Raw genomic sequence first — 16,221 nt, 5'->3', positions numbered from 1 at the left:
AAACATTTTACTAAGCCTATAAAAAAATAGTGTAAGACTTCTTCATTCCGTGTATTTAATTTTGAATAACAGCTTTTCCCAGCTGTAAGTCTCCCATGGTGTACTGTCTTAATTGTTTCTGAACTTTCTTTTGCATAAAGGTACTGTCTATTCTTAATTTATCTTAATTTGTCTCTTAATTTATCCATAATGCTTTTATGATAATATTTCCTTAATAGCACAAAAGCATTCAAGTCTTCATATGAATGACTTAAATATAGCTACAAGTTTATAAAGAATGATTTGTTTCTTTATACATTTGTATCTAATAAATGATAAAAATGTGAAATTTAGAAATATTATTTGATGACTTTGTCACCAAACCAACCTCATTTTTATATGCTGTTATTAGAGATTACTAATAGATTACATTTTAAAATACGGGGACCCAGTTAGCTCAGTGATTCAGAGACAGTGTGTGGCAAATTATCAAAACCTTCGCATCTGCTTTGATGTGACAATTCATCTTTGACATATGAATGTAAAATATAAATATTAATGTAATAGTGAAAAAGTGATTTAAAACTGATTTCTTAACTTGCTGGATCTGTGTTGAGACCTGAATTTGAATAACTGTTGTTAAAATACTAGTTTTTCTTTTTTAGTGTTTTGGACAAACGACTTAAAGTAGAAGTAATATACTAACATTATTGCTACGTGTTCCTACAGATGAAAATGATAATATTGAGATAGATACTAACGAGGAGATTCCTGAAGGCTTTGTTGTAGGAGGTGGAGATGACCTTACTAACTTAGAAAATGACCTTGATACTCCCGGTAATTTCAAATTATAAATATTTTGTGTCCTGCTGCATGGCAAACTTTATCGTTATATTTTTAGTGTTATCTCATCAATAATGATAATAAGTTCTTTTCGTAGTTTTATTACATCTTATACCCCCACAAATCATTTAGCTAAATCCACTTTACATCAATTTTGTGTTATTAGTTTTCTTTTAATGTAATGTTAATTTAATGTTAAAAATTTAAAGCAATAAAATTGGTATAGCAAATTGTAGTTTGTGTTCTCTTATTACTAAGATTCACTTTTATATTTTGTGTTATATGAGACAATTTATAGGCATTCAATAATTGGTTCCCCTTTCAGCTTGAGTATTTTGGTGTGATGTTGTAAGGTATAAATGTGTTGCCTATGGAATACTTCAAATGTAAATCTAAACCATGGATCAGATTTTCTGGTTTGGTTTAGAATTGATAGTCTTAGTTGTAATATTATTTTTCAAATTTTGCGCTTACTTTAAGGATTTAAATAGTACCAATAATAAGTTATCTTACACATACTTAACTGATTACAATAAGATACTTTGAAAACTGCTTATATAGACTGCTATTAAATCAATCTCATATCTTATATCAATAAATATTATACCAATAATCACATTGGCAATTGACCTTCTAAGTTATTGTTTCAAATATAAAGATCCTTGCTCGTAGTTTAATAGATGAGAGTTCCGTGTGCATTGCCTTTATAAGTCAGCAGTGGGTACCAATGGAAAGCTTCGTATACCTGAGGGGTTCCATAAATGCTTATTGAATTGAATTCTTATAGCAATAAAAAGTCTTTGGCAATCTCTCTAGACTTAAAGGTAAAGAAGTGAAGTCCCTAATATTTATCTTTTTCTGTAAAAAGCTAAAGGGACGGAGAGCAGGTGTTTTTCTTCCCAGCCCTGGCATGCCTCCACAGTGCTAACCTGCTTTGTTTCTTCCCCTGTTTGAAATCATGCCGTTGTTTCTCTAAGAAACCATCAACCAGGGTCTTCCTAACTATAGGGAGCACCCAAACAAAACCATGCCATTTTGTCAGTAGCTCCTTCATGGTCTAGTATTAAATTATACTTTTACTAGAGAGAGGTCAGTATATTTATAATTGTACAAGTCCAGGAGAATGCTGATATTTAGGGAAACTTTTTAAATGTTTGACCCCAAATTAGGACTGCCTTTTACTTCTTCCTATTTAAAATGCTGTAGAACTTGGGTAAGTTTGATTTTTCTTTTTGAAAAAGATTTTTCTTGTTGCTTACTCACCCTCTCACCACAGCTACCACCAAAGGCTTTATCAGAAACTAATAACATCCTGCTGAGGGCATCCATGAGTACAGAATTGAAGCCTTTAACATTCAAATTATGGAAGTATAAGATCAGTGACAATAGGTGATGCATATTTTCTGATTTTACAGTAGATTCTGAAGACAGGAAAAATTAGCCATTTCTTAGGTAAAGTGAGGGGAATTTTCTAGTTTTAGTTATAGCAACTTTGTGAGATACCTTAAAGATACTATTAGGCCTAAGAGGCTTGACTCTTTCCATTTTAAAAACTCTCTTCCTACTTTATGTATGCCAAAAGAAGAAAATACGTCTCAGTCTTTCTGTTTTTGGAGTTAACTAATATATTGTTTACAACTCTGAAGCTTGCCAATAAGTGTTAGCGTGTGCGTAGGACAGACTTTCCAATTCAGACTATGGTTTATTTCATGGCAATAAGAAACAGGAATGCAAACTGGAATCTGGAAGCACGTAGCATACATTATGATTTTTATCCTTGCTTTATTTTCCCCAAAATTCTTTTTTTAATATGTATATAAAAGTCATAATGTTTTAATAATAAATTGTTTCATTTTTATCTTGATTTGACCATAGTTCATCAGATATTGTTTAAAAGAGAAGCCTGGCAATATAAACTGACCAATTTGCATGAAAATAATGATAATAGCATTTATTAAGAGCCTTATAATTAGAAAACTTATTAATCTTTATGAAAAATATCATTCACCAAATGGTTGACATGTCTTCTACAACCATTTTATTAAAGAATTGCTTTGACTGAATTTGTTTAAATAGAATTATGTTTCCATTTGTTTCTGAACTATTTTATTATTAAAGATGAATATACTTGCTAAAAATAATTTGAAATTATTTAAAAATTTGTAGCCATATTTTATTTATTTTAAATTTCTATCCATATTTAATACGTTCCAAAATGTGATCATCCTTATTGTATTTCTGCCCTCTCAGTAGAAGGTATTTGTAAACATATACCCTGTTTCAATGTTGAGTACAAATGTACACATAGGAACATAGGATTCTAATAGTATATACATAACTGTCTGAGATCATGTTAAGAACTTGTTTTAATATGGTATTATATGTATAGATTTAATATACTGCAAGAATTGAAACTACAAAATAATATAATTTAGAATCAAATATATCACCTCTTTTGAATATCTACTTTGTGATAGCTTGTTTTATTATGTATAACCTCTGCGGTAACTTATATAAATACATATATATCAAATACAGGCTTAGGTTTTCAGGTAAGCATAGCTACTATTAACTATAGTCTAATTAAATGGTCTTTAGGTATGTTGACTACATTCTTTAAGGGGACTTCTTTTGGGGAAAAATACATATATATATATGTATATATACATGTGTATGTGCTAGGAGACTAGATCTTAATTGTTCCCATCACAAAAAGGAAATTATAAGTATGTGATGTGATAGACGTGTTAACTAATCCTACAGTGGTAATCATATTGCCATATATAAATGTATCAAATCAACACATTGTACACCTTAAACTTACACAATGTTATATATCAGTTGTATCTCAATTAAAAAAAAAAAAGAAGGTGCCGGCCCAGTGGCCAAGTGGTTAAGTTCACGTCTTCCACTTCGGTGGCCCGGGGTTTCGCTGGTTCGGATCCTGGGCGCAGACATGGCACCGCTCATCTGGCCACGCTGAGGTGGCGTCCCACATGCCACAACTAGAAGGACCCACAACTAAAATATACAACTATGTGCTGGGGGGATTTGGGGAGAAAAAGCAGGAAAAGAAAAGAATGTAGTCAGCATACCTAAAGACTGCTCAGTTATACTGTAGTTATGTAGTATGTCATATAGTTTATATATAGAGAGAGTTCTACATATGTCTGGCCTGATATTGTTATTTCACAACCCTAGTGTCCTTTTCTTTTTTTAAATATAGTAATATTTTTATGATGTGCCCTAAATTGTTAGTTTACAAATCTAAATATTCAGTTATTCATAGTATTTGCATGTTTAACAGAACAAAACACTAAGTTGGTGGACTTGAAGCTGAAGAAGCTCCTAGAAGCTCAGCCACAGGTGGGAAATTCACTCTCCAGTTCTGCTCAGAAGGTTATAACTGAGAGCTCAGAGCAAGATAGTAAGGTAAATATTACTTGTTTAAAATATTTGACTGGGTATCTGTGTGTTCTAGTTTCCATTTATAATCCTAAAATCAATTTCTTACCAAATTCTTAACATTAAGATATGAAATTTTTATTAAGTAGGCAATAAATTGAATATCAATATGGTAATCAGTATTCATATACTGTTTTTGAGAGAAACTACTACTTTAAATTGATATGTTGGTAAAAGGAGAAACTATTTTTGACTTCTGTATGTATTTATATTTTGCTAAGAAGAACATTGCTGAAAGAATTCTAGCGTATTTTTCTGTCTTCAGCCTTTCGCCTGTTTAGATCAATTAGAATTAATGTTAATTAATACCTGAAGATAGTATGTGATTGAATCTAAATTTTTAAGATAACTTGCTTGTATTTTGTACCAGTATGAATCTTACCTTGTGTAGGATTTTAACCAAAATGCCACGTTATAAGGTTATTTATTATTATCATTAGGACTATTTATATTATCCCCACTCAAGCCTTCGCCCCTTTTCCTTGCACTGCATCATTAATATTTCTCTAGCTTTAGGGCACATCTAGTCGTGTATAACTTTTCACCCACCTGCGGACTATGGGGACTGCCCTGCTGACTGAAAGGATTTCCTTCCCCTGACACAGAGATGCTTTGAAGTCTCAAAACAATGACTTTCATTGCTTTTCCCTTATACTGTCGGTTTCTATAAATTGGTGATGAAAGTGTGTGGCAGCACCAGAGGACTTTTGGTCTCTATCTTTGAACAAAAGGAAGCCTGGGTCAGGTCTGATTTTTTGCGTTCAATTTAGCTTTCTGCAGTGGATTTAATGCAGAATGAAGCTGGCCTAAGAAGAATACAATGGATTGAAAAGGCTAACTGAATTAGTGGGTTTAGAGGAATACATTTGTAAAGTGGCAGAAGTCCCTAGTCATAAAAAGGTTTCTTAAGATGGGATTTGCTGGCTAATCGCACTGATATTTTAGCATGTTGCCAGGCCTCAAAAAATTTAGCCGTGTTTGTTTATTTTGGTAAAGACTTGAATTTTAGACTATTGGGCAGTTATTATGATGACAGCAGAATGCATACTTTTCTTAAACAAACAAACGAATAAATAAAAGCCAAAATTGTTTCTATTCTAGCTTTATAACTAGCATATTATGATAGTAATAATAAATATGTTATATAACTTAAAGAAACTAAAATAGAGGTATTTCCATTCTTAGGATTTAATTATCTAAATAGACGAAATTGGTTTTGCTCTCCAAAAAGCTCTTACATAGTAATTTTTAGAGCCGTTCCAACAAAAGGTGCACTTTAAACAGCTTGTCTTTGTATAGATCTTTTTAGTTGAGATTATTTTAAACGGTGCCTATAAAGAACATATAGCGTCCATCTGTTCTCATGAACCTTTCAGCATTGATCTGGGGTTTTATTTTTTTTAATAAAATGCAGTTTACACGTTTATAAATGAGGCATTCTGTGTTTGTGGAAAAGGATAAACTGTTACCTTCCCTTGAGGATTCTGTATCCCAGGCCTCCTTGAGGCTAGAGAATAGGCCATTGGAGGACTCCCTCATTACTGATTGTCTCAATGCAGAGGAAGGGCAAAGTCTTGGTAGCTTTTGATAACCAGTTTCAGCATTCAGCAGGCTTAGCTATTAGTCATGCATCTTAGCCTTTCCCTATTTACTTTCAAAACACTTAATAAAAATAATAAAAGATTAGGTATAAAATGAAATATTTGTTTGGTACACAGCACCTCGGTATCTGCAGCTTCCACACACTGCAGTGGTTCAGTCTTCTGGGATATTTCTTGTTGATAGAACCATTTGAATTTGTTACCAGTATTAACATAGGAAGCTCTGGAAAAGATAATTGTAGTTTCCTTAGCTGTAAAGGGCTTACTTACAAATCTGGCTTTGGAAAGTTATAGCTGATGAAATGCAGTTCAGTGGGATAGTGTTATAATCCTACCTTTTAGCCTTCATCCAGCATTAGTGGTTTATCTCAATGGGCATAAAATTAGAAACTAGTTCTTCTTGTCATACAAGTCTGTGGGTCTGTACGAACCAATGGGGCAGAATCGTGGGGCAACAGATAGAGGCACCATGGCTTTTAAATGATACATATCATCAGAAGAAGACACAGGGGTTTACAGTGTCTAATGAATCAAAGTTATCAAGGGTGATCCTCCATTTAAACCATGTCCCCCAAAACTTTTGGTTACATGCAACAAAACTTGCAGCTGAGCTATTTAGAGCTCTTTAAAGTCCTTTTTCCGTCAAAAAGTTTCTAAATTGATACTATCTTAAATCAGTGAAAGTTGTTTTATTAATGTATGGTTTCCTGTTTATGAGAACAGGACTCTCTTAGCATGTTGGTTCTGCTTTTAGAATGGCACAGAAGACCTCCGGACTGAGCGACTACAAAAGGCACCAGAACGGTTTAGAAATCCAGTTGTGTTCAGCAAGGATTCTACAGTCAGAAAAACTCAACTTCAGTCTTTCAGTCAATATGTTGAGAATAGACCAGGTAGGAACACTTTTTAAAATGTTTTCCCGTCTTATAATTTAACAGTATTTAGCTATATATATATATAAAAAAGCTGATAATGTAAATCCACATTTCAATACACCAATATCAAGCTTTATAATAATTTTACATGTCTTTCTCTTTTTTTTAAGAGATGAAAAGGCAGAGATCAATACAGGAAGATACAAAGAAAGGAAATGAGGAGAAGGCAGCGATAACTGAAACTCAGAGGAAGCCATCAGAAGATGAAGTGCTTAATGTATATTAATTTTTTGTGTGGTTTCATGATTGCTGATAATTCCAAACTGTATGTGGAAATAGTGCCTTTATTTGTTAAAATGAGATGTTAGGTTTTTTAAGATGTCAATCTCCAGTGCATTCAAAGCAGAGTGAGAGGGGTGCACTGTTGAATTAGTCTGCAGTGTGGTGATAATTGTCAGATAAAAAAAATGAATTTTTCAGAGTTCCACAGCCCCAGCTTCCTTGAGACATTTCCATCAGGGCACTTCCCATAAAGAGATTCCAGTATTGATCTACCGGGAGGATTTTAATTATTACAATAGCAGATACCGCAGAGCTGCAGTTAGAGGGAAAAGTCACATGAGACCTGCTAGAATTTCTCAGCCAACCCATTTTGTTGGCTTGGGTTAATGGGTGTTCAACCTTTCCATTATCCAGATCAGCCGTGAATTACTAGCTGAATGATGTTTGCATTAATATAATATATATGGTAATTTCTTCACTTAATTAACGGGGAGGTTCAGCTCAGTAGGGGTATGGGCTGATCATGTGTAAAATTGATTTGTGAGGGAAATATTTGATAGACCGCAGGGAGAAAGCTGCTTTTGATGGACAGCTGCGGGACAGAAGCAGGAAGAACAAGTTTTAACTTGAATTTTTGTCTGGAAGCATAGCTCTCTTTAATGGTGCTACTTTTTTATTATCTACAGTTTATGCAAATATTTTCATTGTTTTTACTGTTAAAATAGTCTGTTGGATTTTAAAATCCTTGTAAGTGCACTGAGAGTTACAAACTACATTTTAGGGTCCTAAAAACTTCTCATTTTTAAGTTCTCATTTTTAAATTGTTGTACTAAGATGTTCCCAGGTCTTAGTACGTAGAACAGCTCATTGGTGTATCCTCATGAAATATTTAGTATAATTTATAAATTACGGAATATTTGAGTATCTGATATACTCACACTAAAGAAATCTGATTGTAAACTTTGTTACTATTTTTAACTGAACCAATCAAGTTTATGTGTTGCTTATCACATCTGCTTTCTTACATCTTTATTACTCATATTCTCTTTGCAAACTGCCATGTTTGTTTTGTCCCCCTAGATGGGAATGATAAAAGAAAAGTCCTTTTTGAAAATGCTCTGCTGTCTGGCAGATAGATACAAAAAGCTTCACCAGATTATTCCAGATTTAAAGTTACCATTACCATTTTTTCTGTTGTTATAATTTTTCCATTATATTTCATATTGAGATGGGAGGATATCCATTTTGTATGAATCTTTAAAAAATATGGTGACTTATTTGATCAAACTCTCCTGAGAAATTATCAGTTTTATGATTTCTTAAAATATTTCAACTTTAAGTTTGTCAGCTATCATAATAAATTTAACAATATGCTAGTATAAATTGAGTTCATGTGTGAGTACAAATTATTTACTAGTTCCAAAGATATATAAGTTATATGTGTGGTTAGACATGTTTATTGATCATCAGAATTCCAAAATATGCTCATAAATGTAATTCTTGATTTTGTTTCTTATTTAAGGAGTACCAAAAGGTAATTCCTCATGGCTTCTTGGAGATTAATATGCTTCTAGGTAGAGAAGGGATTTGACAGAAGAGGATTGTTCACGTTTATTTCCCTGAATAAATAATATTATAAGTACTGATGGTAGTAATGGTGGTGGTGAGAGTAATCACTTAAGCAGTTCTTCAGTATTCCTCAGCTACTTAGGAAACTCAGCCCTAGAAATGTTGCAAGGTAAACAGGTATTCCAAAGGGAGCTATAATTAATCCATTCGTTATGTTATAAACTATACCATAAATAATAACCCTGCTCCCCTAATGATTTACATTTGTAATATGAAGATAAAAAATAAAGCTATACTAGTACTTTATAACAGAACTGCTACTTCAAATAAAACTTCTAAGGATAATTTTTTTTAACATGAATGGTTGTAAAAAGTAAAATTTCAAATTGAAATCCAAATTTGGTTAAATGGACGATTAGTCAAATTTGTGTACTAGTTGCCTTACATCCTACGCAGCAAGGTTTGAAACCCCTCTCCAGTTAAAATTTGAGGCGACCATAATTAGTATCATATTAACGGAATGACTGTTAAAATGCAGGAGCAAGCTGGCGGGAAAACTGGAGATACGAGAAACTTGTTTTCTGTCTCTTTTTAGAAGTATTTTAAATAGTATACTATGAAAGCAAGAAATGTGTCTTTAATTTTGTATTTTTGTAAGAACACATCTGTCTGATTTTTTTCAAGATAGATACTTTAAGAGTCAATTCCTTAATTCTTGTTTACCCTTTTGAATTTAAGGTGTCATTCGTATTTGTTTTCGTAGTCACCAGGGAGAAGATTGTCTTCTGTCCTTGCCCGTGCTTAGATAACTGCCTCAACTCTCAGGAGAATTTTTTCTAGCGTAGTGTTAGCTTTTTCAATCTGGCAAATCTGAGTGTTAAATTATAAATATAATACTAAAGGACTGAGGTTTTCTCTGTTTACAAAAGTTTGCTATACATAGGAAAATTTTTTGAATCACAAGTTGCTGTTTGGTACTAAGGGGGATCCTAAGGGTGTATTTGGTTCTCTAGGTAAGTGCTTTACTAAGTGTTTGTAGAAAGGAAAAATGCAACTTACAAGTGATTTTTTTTTCCTTCCTGTTTGTTCTCGTTAACAGAAAGGGTTCAAAGACACCAGTCAGTATGTTGTAGGAGAATTGGCAGCACTAGAGAATGAGCAAAAGCAAATTGACACCCGTGCCGCGCTGGTGGAGAAGCGCCTTCGCTATCTCATGGACACAGGTACGGTGCCCAATTACACTGTAAACAGTTTTGGCAAATTGAGCGTTCACAAACTCTTATAGAGTTTTGGAAGTGTGAATCTTTGAAGCCTGAATGTTCAGCAGAACTGCCTTGAAAATAAAAAGGCTGCGATTTGCAGCCACCTCTCTGGGCCCTGGTGATAAGAGTGCCTTCATGGGAAGTGATAACTCACCCTGATACCGTGTGAGCCAGCACTATTGAACAGTGTGCTCATCCATGCAGAGTTGGAATACACATCTGTGCCTCATTGATATGCCACTGCTTAAAAAAAAAGTAAGATCTTCACTGTTCTACTGATTCATTGGGAAAAGAAAGATTTGGCCAGCTAAAGCCATGTACTGCATGAAACAGAGCACTATGCATAGGGGACGGCTCCATGGACTAGATCACTGAAATTTGAGAATACTATCTGGTTACTGATGCTCCACAATTTTTTTTTTCAAGAGAACAGGTTTTTAAAAGTCTGTAATACTTTATGTCACAGTTGCATTTGAAAGGATTAAGGTATATAGGAAGGTTTGTAAAACTGGGTTAGAGCCGCAAGTTAGCTCCTAAACAGAGGTCAGATTGGCATTTAATGGTGATTGCCAGTAGTGATTGAATAGATTTAAGTGCACAATAAGCTATTGGAAAAACCTGCATGTGTGGTATATATATACACACATGCACGTATATGTATTTCTTTAAAATGCTGCTCCTACAAAAGTGTAAAAATTAGAAATACACATCATTCATATCAAATTAAAAGTAAATTATATTAAGAAAAATTATATTAACAAAATACATGTATAAATCAGTGGCATTTAGTACATTCACAGTTTTGTGCAATCACCACCACTATTTCCAGGGTTTTTCATAGCTCTAAACAGAAACTCTGTACTGATAAAGCAATAATTTCCCATTTCCTCCTCTCAGAATCCCATGGGAATCTCTAATCTACTTTCTGTCTTTATGAATTTGCTTTATTCTAGATATTTCATATAAGTGGAGTCAAATAATAGTTGACCTTTTGTGTCTGGTTTCTTTCACTTAACATAATGTTTTCAGGGTTCATCCATGTTGTAACATGTACTGCTACTTTATTCCTTTTTATGATTGAATAATATTCCATTGTATGTATATACCACATTTTGTTAATTCATTCATCCACTGATGGACATTTGAGTTGTTTCCAGCCTCTGGCTACTATGAACATTTGTGTACAAGCATCTCTTTGAATCCCTGTTTTCAGTTCTTTGGGGTATATATCTAAAATTGGAATTGCTAATTCATACAGTAATTCTCTATTTAACTTTTTGAGGAACTGTACTTAATTTTAAATGGGTTCTGAAGTTTATTTAGAAGTTGATTCTGTGGAATTGAGAATACATTTTCCAGAAGAAGCACTGTTATATACATTCACAGGCTAGACAAACCCACAAAAATCTATTAATTTAAAATGTAACTAAAATAATGCTAATAGTTACCCTAAACCTGAGTCCTTGGTTCCCAGAGCTTCAGCAGCTCTGGGTTTTAAGCACCAACCCTTTAGCATTGAAGGTGTTGCATCCTGAGCAGGAGGGGAGTGGAGCCTGGATGGTAGCCTAGACTGCTGCGCATTTCTCCTCTCATGTGGAAGAAGGCTCTAGCAAGAAAGTAGCAAAGGAATGTAAGAGAGCGTCTCAGTGGCTCCTGCAACAAGATGGGGATGTGCCGAGGATGAACATGGCAGTGGCAGGGGAAGGGCTCAAGAAGTCTCAACATCCATTTGAGGGGTGGACATCAGTGGCAGAGACAGAGCAGCTGTAGGGATTTATTTGACTGGTTCCTTCTGAAATTGAGTAATCCTAAATCAGTGATAGCCTGAATACTAAATAACAATACTATGTCAGTGTCTGTGGGTGTGTTTTCTGCCATCCCACCTTGAGATCTGTAAAACCCTTATGCAAATACTAGAGGATGTTTTTCCATCAGCTCTTAATGTTTTGTTTTGTTTTTTAATTGTTGCAGAAGAGGAATTTTTAAATTTCTGGCACCCGAAGTTTGTAATGATTACTTCATTGGGAACAGTAAAACTTCTTAGTTAGAAACAGTATGTGTTGTAAGTTGACATTTTGTATGTAAGTATAGCACTAATGGATCTGTACCTGCAATGTTGTAACGCTTGAAAAAATGGAGTTTATGATGGAAATGTTAATGGGCCCTTTTACTAAAGTGCTGCAAATAGTGTTACTATAATGAATGGTGCTTCTTTTCCATTCCCAATCTGTTTTCATTTGATGGCTTTCAAACTTTCTTACTATAGAACAGTAGTGTTTTAAACTACTGATTTTTTTTTTTTTTGAGGAAGATTAGCCCTGAGCTAACATCTGCCAATCCTCCTCTTTTTGCTGAGGAAGACTGGCCCTGAGCTAACATGCACACCCATCTTCCTCTACTTTATACGTTGGACACCTACCACAGCATCGCATGCCAAGCGGTGCCATGTCCGGACCCAGGATCCAAACCGGCAAACCCTGGGCCGCCGAAGTGGAATGTGCGAGCTTAACCGCTGCACCACTGGGCCGGCCCCATAAACTACTGATTTTTTTTTTAAGTGACAATATTTTATTTATATTTTGAGTGTAAAAATTAAACATTTGGGGGGAGATTGCAATAATATCACATCTTGCAGCTTTAAAACCTTTCAGCACTGAATAAGATGATCATAGTAACCTCCTTAAGTCCCTGGGCCAAAAATACTGATTCTGTAGCTTTGTCTAGACTATCCACTACAAAAACCTAAGTGACCATTTAAAAATATTAAATATAATTAGGGAAGATAAGAATTAAAAGAAGTAACTTTTTACACATTTCTCAGAATGTTTCTTTACCTCTCCTTTAAGGAACCAAACATAGTATTAAAGCTGCTTTAAAGCAGGGGATTGGGCCCACAAAAAACCCCAAAATTTTTGAGTCATTACTGGGAACTTTCTCCTTTGAATCTCCAGAATTATCCATTATCTTTACCTAAAGATGACAATAATGGTCAATATTTATTGCATACTTATTATATGTCTGACTCTCTGGAAATGCTTTATATGCATCATTTCCTTATTTCTCACAATGACCCTATGAGAGAGGTTCTTTTAATAACTGGCGCTGTTAATAATTACGTTTTTCAGTGAGGAAACCAAGGCTCAGAGAAGGGAGTAACTTGTCCAACTCGTATTGTTCTCAAGTGTTGGAGCTAGGAGTCAGACCCAGTCTGAGGGCTCTGGAACCCAACTTCCAGACAGTACATGCCATGGTCTCTGCTTCATGTCTCATCTTCTTAGAGGTGAATTTCTGGTTTTCCTTGAATCTTGTTACTAATTCTCTGAACCCTCTTATCACCATTTCATGGTTTATAATTAGTAACACAGGAGAAACAGATCAATATTCATTTAGGTTATGAAAAAAGTCACTTAACCAACCTATTTGACCCATTAGAAACCCAACAAGCTCATCTTCCTTTTAACCTTATTTCTCTACCCTGGTCATGACAGTATAATATACATGAAAATCAGGGTGAAAACATCCTCATTTAGAATAATCAGAGAGATAAAAACAAGCTTCTCTTCAAAAGAAGTATCTAGGTGTTTGCTAATCTTTAGGAGGTTCTGAAATTTGAGCATTAGGGTCTTCAGAGAGTAGTTTTCAGTGTAGGATCAGGTATTAATAAATACCTGAGGACAGTTTTCTGAGATATGTTAAAAGTAAAACTAAAATTTTAAGTGACTGACTTCTAAATTAATGTAATTATTTTTATATTGGCAGCTTACACTTTATGACACTGGATATGCATGTATGTTTCCTGTATTAAAGCTCCTTAGTTTTACTCTTAAAATAAAAATGTGATCTTGATCTGTTTCAATATAAAAATGTAATCTCAGCTTTTAAAAAAAGGGGTAGTTTATTGGGGCGTTACAAGAGCTTATGGAAAGTTAGTGTTTCAGTGGCTTGAATACTAGTTCATTGTCACGTCTCTTGATTAGAGTCTAAATACTTCAAATTATTACATTTCCAAAAGGTTTTATACTTATGTTCCTGAAATATAATATATGATCATAAAGGATTTGCTCTGTGAATGAATAAGAAAAAAGGCATGTGCAGGAGGTGTAAAAAAGAGAAGTCATTTGTGTGATCAAAGTATAGAGTAATGTAATTTCAATCTCATTGATTTATTGTCCCTTCATAATGACCAGTATTAAATAATTACAAAGACAAAATTATCTTGTTATGAAAACAGTATACCTTCTATGCTACAACTAGTGTATTCTATGAATGAAACAGATGGACTTTTGGATGTTGTGACTCATAGGTATTGAGTAAGTACAAACTTCAAAATACAATTCAGGCATTAAAAATTTTTCTAAGGGTCATATGTATGCTCATACTATGTGTGTCTCTCTCTGGTTTTCTTTCATCTGTATTTTCTCACTTCTACCCTCTAAAAAAGTTGCACTCTGAACTTTATTATAATTATGTATTTAGTCTGCCTACTTTTTAATGGTTAGACATAGGCTTATAAGTTCAGTTAGATATAAATTCAGTTAGTTATTAAATAGGCACTATTCACTCTGAGACCCTATAAATATTATCAGATAATGAACATGTTTATGCTGGTATATAAAGATTAATTAAATAACAAAACCTCTATTGACCACCAAAGGTAAATGTAATTGAATTAGCAGAGCCGTAAAATAAGTGTAGACAAAATAAATACAGACAAGAGAATATGGAAAAGCTTCTGTAATGTTTTAGATTAATAGGCATGCAGAATTCTTCACATTTTTTATTACGTTGTCCCTAGATGAATTCAAAGTAATTGGGGTGGTTAATTTTATTTACACAGAGCCGTTCACAGCGCATTAAATAATAGAGATAATTGAACAAGAATTGTCAAGTGTGTACTGATATCAGACATATTACAGAAGGGAATGTGCATAAAACTTCATTTCTATGCAGCCATTGTTTATGGTAATTAAGTACACAGATTTATCCCTTGGTTGCCTTCCAAGCTTATGGCAACTGCTATTGTTGTGCTCCATTAATATGTAATCAGGAAATAGTTTAATTTTCTAATCTGCAGTTTGAGAATTCACTTTCTAACAACTCTTAATTACTGCATTGCCCTAATGATGCTCATGGTTATGAAAATTGAACCAATAAACTCAGTGGAAGAAGCCAGAGGGGATTATAATTCCAGAGGTGGTGCTTACTTAATAAACTTGTTATGCCTTCACCAGAGGGAGCTCGGTGTCCTTCTAAAGCATTTAATTTTATATTTTAGAATTTGCCTCTCTACTGTGTGAGGAGTTAAAATATTTAGGAGGAGGTATTATCCTAAAATCTGTTAATGAAGAATGAGATAATATTATCTTGATGCCTATAAAGCATTTTAGTTTTTTAAAAATTAATTTTTTAGGGAATAGGTCACAAAAGATACATCTGTTGTTTTAAGTTGAGTTTATAGAACTTATTTCTAAAAAAGGTATTTATTTGCTAATCCACTTTAATATATAAAAGTATATATGGGAGCTGTCTCTCTGAAATATTTGAGTAGCCTTTTGTTTTGACCAATTATTTCACTTTTAGCTGTACACGTAACTTTTTTTTTTCCTCTTCTCTTTCTTCTTCTTCCCCACTTGACTGTAGAATTTAATGGCTCACAGAAATTTTGCTAGGCTTATTTTCTGAGATGAAAGATTTTATGGAAGTACAGTTTCTTTTAACCATACCTTAAAGAAAAGAAGGATGTGTTATATTTCAAGATTAGATATGATGTATGGGAAGAAGTCTTCACTGTCATGGCATTTTTTCCCCACAATATGGTCTCCCAAAACCAAGTAAGAGTGATAGGTAAATGAGTACATGAAAATAATTTTTGTTTGTTAACAAGAAAAAAGTAAATACTTTGTTAACGCTCTCCAACACAGATTGGCTTTCATTTAGTGAAGGCAGAGAATAACTTCAGTAAAATAAGAGAATAAATGGATTTTAATAGTTTGGGTTGTTTTCAACCTAATGAAATTTATGTCATAGTATTAGTGAAATTTATATTTTTGGAATTAGGCTCCAATTATTTAGTTTCCATTTTCTTGACATTTATTATAATTTTATGGTGCTAAAATTAGTCATGGGTCCCATTGATATTACTCCTGAAATTGTAGGTTCACTAAAAGAGTGTTCCAAAACTTCAGTATGTATCAGAATTACTTGGCAAATTTGCATATTCTCAACCCTGCTTTCACTACTTTCCCCCATTTCCACATTCTGACAGTACATGGAAGGTGGGATCTGAGAATCTGCATTTTTACATTCTCTTTGATTCTCAAGCAGGTGGTCTACAGATTTCCCCTT

At 33.7% G+C, this 16,221-nt stretch overlaps 1 protein-coding gene across 10 annotated transcripts in view; it reads left to right on the top strand.

The window, feature by feature from the left end:
- EHBP1 (EH domain binding protein 1) overlaps positions 1 to 16,221 on the top strand; it is a 403,867-nt gene that overhangs the window by 351,748 nt on the left and 35,898 nt on the right. For 7 of the 10 annotated variants that reach the window (XM_046660551.1, XM_046660550.1, XM_046660552.1 and 4 more), the window contains 5 exons: positions 709 to 816; positions 4,130 to 4,254; positions 6,643 to 6,781; positions 6,934 to 7,040; positions 9,714 to 9,837. In XM_046660551.1, coding sequence (XP_046516507.1) covers positions 709 to 816; positions 4,130 to 4,254; positions 6,643 to 6,781; positions 6,934 to 7,040; positions 9,714 to 9,837 — 603 coding nt within the window. The remainder of the gene's footprint in view (positions 1 to 708; positions 817 to 4,129; positions 4,255 to 6,642; positions 6,782 to 6,933; positions 7,041 to 9,713; positions 9,838 to 16,221) is intronic. The other 3 variants (XM_046660557.1, XM_046660556.1, XM_046660555.1) reach the window with 1 other exon arrangement.

Source organism: Equus quagga, chromosome 5, assembly GCF_021613505.1.
Source record: "Equus quagga isolate Etosha38 chromosome 5, UCLA_HA_Equagga_1.0, whole genome shotgun sequence".
NCBI classification, from domain to species: Eukaryota; Metazoa; Chordata; class Mammalia; order Perissodactyla; family Equidae; genus Equus; species Equus quagga.
This window is presented reverse-complemented; position numbering and strand designations above follow the sequence as displayed.